Consider the following 5,984-nt stretch of genomic DNA (forward strand, 5'->3'; position numbering starts at 1 on the left):
TCATTATCATCATCAACATTATCATCATCATCAATCCTTATCAATCGTTATCAGATATAAAAACGATTTTTTAAGCGCACGCGAATTTAAAATTTAAAAAAAAAATGGCGCGAAAAAATAAAAAAAAATTTTTTTGTATTTTTCATCTTTTGTATTTTTTTTCATCTTGAAATGATAATAATAATAATAATAATAATAATAATAATAATAATAATAATAATAATAATAATAATAATAATAATAATAATAAAAAGTTTAATTTGTTTTTGTTTGTTCACCTGTCGGTGGTGTGAAAAGTTATAAAAGAAAATAAATAAATAATAATAACGCGGGCGCTTTTCCGACGTAAAACTTTCGACAAAATCCCTTTTTTCTCTCTCTCTCTCTCTCCAAAAGCAGAAGATAAAGGGAAAAAAGTGTCGAAAATACGTTAAAAAAAATGATTATTGCGTGTATATATCGCACGGGGTATAGTTTTTAAAGTGCGTGTGCGTGTGCGTGTGTGCGTGTTTGTTCAAAAAAAAAAAAACTAGAGAATATAGGAAGAAAAAATAGAAAAGAAAACCCGAAAAAAAAAAACGATGAAAAATCTTGTTCAAACAATAATAATAATAATAAAAGGAAAATTTTTCGTGTCTAGGTAAAAAAAAAAAATTTCTGGAAAACTGGAGAATCCAGAAAAAAAATGAGTTTTTTTTTATTTATTCGTTCGTGTGTGCATTGTTTATTTATTTATTTTTATGTAAGTAAAAATAAAAGAAACGAATCTCTCTCTCTCTCTCTCTCTCTCTCTACAACTACGTAAGTGTAATAATAATAATAATAATGAAAAAATTTTCGAAGGGGGGTGGAGGGGAGGGAGAAAAAACAAAATGGTGGAATTACGCACGTTTTTTGGATTTCGGGGTCAAAAAAATCCCTTTTGATTGAGTTTTAAAAAAAAAACCTGGAAAAAGTTTTGAAACCTGTTTTGAACGTTGTCTGTTTGTTTGTTTGTTAAATAATAATGATGATGATGTGTTGAAGGAGTAGGAAAGGGGAGGAGTAAAGAAGAAGTGGAAGGGGAAAGAGGAGGGCAATCGTGAATTGTTAAATTAAATGTTCTTTTTTGTTTTGTTTCAGGTTATTGGCCGTTTGGAATGGTTTGGTGTAATGTGTACGTGACGTGTGACGTTCTAGCATGTTCGGCAAGCATAATGCACATGACGTTCATTTCTCTCGGAAGGTATTTAGGTATAAGGAATCCATTGAAAACGAGACACGCGACAACAAAAAAATTAGTCGGAATTAAAATAGCAGCCGTTTGGTTGTTGTCAATGGTCATATCGAGCAGCATAACCGTTTTGGGTAAGTTAAACGTTATTATTATTATTTTAATTATGAACTTCCCGACGATTACTTTTCCTTTTCTACCTCTTTCTCTCTAATTGCCTCTTTCTTTCTGTATGTGTGTACGTGTCTCTCTCTCTCTGTCTTTCTTTCTCTCCATGTGTGTGTGTGTGTCTCTCAGTTTCCCTTTCTCTCTGTGTATGTGTGTCTCTCTGTTTGCCTGTTTCTCTCTCTCTCTTCCTACTTCATTCATTCTTTCTCTCTTCTATTTTCCTTCACTTCTCTATGTCTTTGTTTCTTTCTTTCTGTATCTTTTTTTCTTCTCTTCTTTCGTTTCTTTTCTTTTCTTCATTGTGATCCTTTTCCTCTTTTCTTTTCTAATCCCTCTTTTTCACATTTTCTCGCTCTTCCACTTTTTTCCTCTTTCTTCTATCTCCCTCACTCTCTTTCTCTCCCATTTTCTCTCTTTCTTTCTCTTTTCTTGTCTCTCTCTCTCTCTCTCTCTCTCTCTATTTCTTTTTTTATCACAGAGATCTTCTTTTAACTCTTTTTCTATTTTCCCTACGCTTTCTCTCTCTGATTTTTCGCATTTCTTTGTTTCCCACTCATTTTTTTTTCTTTCTTTCTCCCCAAAACTTTTTTCGCCCCCCCCCCTGAAAATGATTTTAAAAAAAAAGAAAAAAAGAAAATCTGAACAACAAAAACGTTCTCGAGTAATTTTTGCACGAACAAACACGTAATAATTGATAAGAAATTCCAACTAAAATTCAAGAAAAACATTTTATTTCTTTTTTTTTTGTTCCTGGAAAAACCAAAAGAATTTTTTCTTTAACCTTTGATTAAAATTTATTTGAATTTCCGTTTTTTTTTTTTCGGAAACGTGATTGATGGGAAAAGCGGAAATGCGAAAATTGTTTCAGTTGAATTATAAATAATAAATTTAAATTCCAGATTTTTAATTTTCACGACTTAACGGACTCAAATCCTCGTCCTCCTCATTCCTTTTTGGAAAAATCAATAATTTTCTTTTTTTTGTTTAATCGAAACAGGGATTATTCATTTCCGGTATCGCGTTTCCGTTAAAAAACTCGAACGTGAATTAAAAAAAACGCGACGTGACCTCAATAAAAAAAAAAAAAAGAGGAGGTGGGAGGAGGAGGAGGGAGAGGTAATTAAATAAATTGAAAAACAAGATCGTGTAAGAAGAAAAAAGGAAAAAGAAAATGACGTGGCTAAAGAAAAATAAAAATAAATAAATACGACGCCAGAAAATTAAAAGGGAAAGAAAAAGCGAAAAAAAAATGAACGTGTAATAAGACGATTATAAACGTGTCACTTATACGCATACCCACGCAAAATTCAAAATGGCGTCCATTAATTTTCTGTTTTTTTTTTTTTGACATTTTTCAGGTTTGCTTAATCCGAGCAACATAATGCCTGAACCTGATATTTGCGTCATCAACAATCGAGCATTTTTCGTTTTTGGAAGTTTGGCAGCTTTTTACATACCCATGGTCATTATGGTCGTCACTTACGTTCTCACCGTTCAATTGCTAAGGTAAGATTTCATTGATGACGTATTTTATTACGTAGATGATGACGTTTCAAATGATTTTTTTCTTCTTCTTTAATTATTGTCGCGATACTTGGTTGATTTTCGCATAACCGGAAACTTACAAAGACGGTAAAGGGGGGAAGAGAGAGAAAGGGGGAGGAGTTGGGGGGTCGGAAAATAATTTTTTTAAATATTGCGTAGGCTGATGATGATAATACGTCGTAATTGGTTTTCTTCTTCTTTTTTTTCTTTTCTTTTTTGTATTCCTAATAAAAACTTTTTCTCTTATTTTTATTTCTTACAAAAAAAAAAAAAAATATGGCGGATGTAAAATTACGATGGGAGTGGGGATGGGGGGAAGGGAGAAAGTTTTTAAAAGCAAAAGAAAATAAAAAAATAAAAAAATTTAAATTGATTGAACGTATCCAGTCCTCTGGAATTAAAGCGTTTTTCCTTCTTTCTTTTCCTTCTTTTTTTCTCCTTCGAATTATTTCCTTCCCTCCTCCTCTCGGAGGTGAATATTTTCCAAAGATTTTTTTTTCCCTCGCTATTCCTTTTCTTTCTTCCCCTTCCTCCCTCCCCCTTTTCACTCTCTCTCTTTTTACGTATTCTATCCGCGAAATTCGTTTCATCATCATTCCCCTCCCCTCCTTTTGTTTTCTTTTTTTTCTTCCAGTTTTTCTTTTTTTCCCTTCCCTTTCCTTTCTTCGCACTCTTCTTTTTTTCATCATTTTTTTCTTTTTTTTCCTTGTTATTATTGTTATTATTATTATTTCGAATCTGCTTTTTATTTATTTATTAAAGAGAAAAAGAAAAAAAGAAATAATGACAAATGAAAATGAAATTTATAATAATGTCGAAAGAGAGAAAGAGAGAGGGAAGGGGGACCAGAGAGAGAGAAGTGACGGGAAAGAGAGAGAGAGAGAGAGAGAGGGAGAATTCGTCAAGGTGAATAATTAACTGAATTTTATTTTTCCAGAAAGTTTTTCCTTTCGCTTTTGGCGCCTCACGTAATTGATGCCTAATAAACCTTTGAATGAAACCGATTTTTTTTTTTTTTTTACCGTTTGTTAAAATATTTAACAAAATGAATTCGCGTGAAAATCTCTCTCTCTTATTTTCTCTCTCTCTCTCTCTTTCTATCTCTTTCTCGATGACGTTTACGATGACGATTTAAATTCGTTTCCGATAAAAAAAAAAAAAAAAAAAATTTTTATTTACGTATAAGTTTTTCGACGATGAAAAAAAAATAATAAAATAAAATATAAAAAAAAATTGTCTGCTTCCACGTTTTGATGGATGTATGAATGGGGGAATGGGGAGGGTAAGAAGGGAAGGGGAAATTACATTAAATTTTAAACTCGAGTCTCGGTCAGATAAAAAAAAAAATTTTTTTATTTTTTCGTCGTGTCGCGTTTTTATGTATAAGAAAAAAAAAGCAGAAGAAAATCCAAATTGAAGTTGAATATTGAAAAAAAAAGCAGAAGAAAATTTTTTTTGAAAAAAAAAAAAAAAAAGAAAATCGATGACTGGAAAAAAATGGGGGGGGGGGCGAGAGTTTTAAAAATATTTTGATGAATTTTTTTTCTTTTTTTTTTTTTGTTTTCGGTTCGTGTCTTCGGGGTTTTTTTCCGTCGGACAGGGGAGGGGAGGAGAGAAGAGGGAGTGGAAGGCAACGGCACCGTCGGCGATAAAAGGGGGGGGTGAGTAAAAGAAAGTTAAGATGGTGGGGGGAAAAGGACCCTCAGAAAATGTTTTTAAAACTTGACTACTGATATTAAATATCATTTTTCGCGCGTATTCCCAAAGGGTAGACAAGAAAAAAAAAAAAAAACAGATTTTCCAAAATATTCCAATTTCTCTCTCTCTCTCTCTCTTTCTCGCCCCCCCATTTCTCCCTCTCTCTTTTTTTTCTGTCGCGTTCGAATGTAGGCGTAACAAATAAGTGTAAAACGATGTTTTATATGTAATATTTTGTATTTATATCCGAACAGGAAAAAAGCGAGATTCGTTGCCGCAAATCCGGATTCCGACTGTCAATTTCGTAGATTGGGGGGAAGATTCATAAAACAGCCCCCACCGAGAATCGATTATTCAAAATCTCAGGGCAGTAACGCCACCACCACCACCACCACCGGCAGCACCAGCAGCAGTTCGCACAAATTAAAAAAATACACAAAAAGAATCGGAAAAGATGATGAAAGGTAATTATTATTATTATTATTAAAAAAAAGGATAATTGTTGACATTTCCTCCTTTTATTTCCGTCCTTTTTTCCTTTTTTCCCCCGGAAATTTGCAAAAAATGAAAAAAAGGGAAAAAGTAGTAGGATTCGTCGTTTTTTTACTTCCCCCACCCCCTCTTTTTTTTCCTCCAGCATTTTCTTTTTACACGTCACTTTTTTTTTTATCGCGTAAGCATTTTTATGAATATTTTTATTTTTTTTTTAAAACCACGTTAATTATCGTTTCGATATTTAGAAAATGGAAAAATTTTGTATTTATTTATTTTCGATTCGGGAGTTTATGTTAAATACACGTCATTTTTACACATATTTTTTTTGGGGGGGAGGGGAGAGGAAGGAGGGAATGAATAATTGACATTTTTTTTCTTTTCGGCATCGACGACAGGAACAGCAGCGGCATCAATTTCGAAAACGTAAAAAAAAAAAAATTTCACGTTATTATTAAAACGTCTGTCATATTTTACATGATTTTCTTCCTTCCGGGGAATTCCTTCTTTCCAGGGTTTTCTTTCCAGAGCTCACTTCCTTTTTTTTTTTTCTTTTCTTTCCCCATCTCACTCCCTGTCTTTATTCCTCCTTCCTTCCTTCCTTCCCTTTTTCTTTTTTTTTTTTTACAGTCAACAAAAGAAATCGTTTTGAAAATTTTACTTTTATAATTATTTATTTATTGAAAAAAAAAATTTAATTATTTTACAGGTGTAATGAAGTAAGAAGAAATTCAAGTCATTTAATTAATTCAGAAGGTCAAACGGTTTGCGATCAGGGAACTCAAACTCCGGATAACATAGCAAAAGAAACGAGAAATTTTAAATTGAAATCGTTAAAGCTTCCATTGAACGTCGGATCGTCGGCTCT

General features: G+C 32.5%; 1 protein-coding gene across 1 annotated transcript in view; it reads left to right on the forward strand.

Annotated features, from left to right (window-relative positions):
• Positions 1 to 1,139: 1,139 nt before the first annotated feature.
• Positions 1,140 to 5,984, forward strand: part of Phum_PHUM220540 (class A rhodopsin-like G-protein coupled receptor GPR5ht1, putative) — a gene marked incomplete at both ends in the record, with an annotated part of 9,056 nt that continues 4,211 nt past the window's right edge. The window contains 3 exons of the mRNA XM_002425736.1: positions 1,140 to 1,347; positions 2,740 to 2,887; positions 4,879 to 4,994. Of these exons, the coding sequence (XP_002425781.1) occupies positions 1,140 to 1,347; positions 2,740 to 2,887; positions 4,879 to 4,994 (472 nt within the window). The remainder of the gene's footprint in view (positions 1,348 to 2,739; positions 2,888 to 4,878; positions 4,995 to 5,984) is intronic.

Source organism: Pediculus humanus, genomic scaffold (genome assembly GCF_000006295.1).
Source record: "Pediculus humanus corporis 1103172107574 genomic scaffold, whole genome shotgun sequence".
Taxonomy (NCBI): Eukaryota; Metazoa; Arthropoda; class Insecta; order Psocodea; family Pediculidae; genus Pediculus; species Pediculus humanus.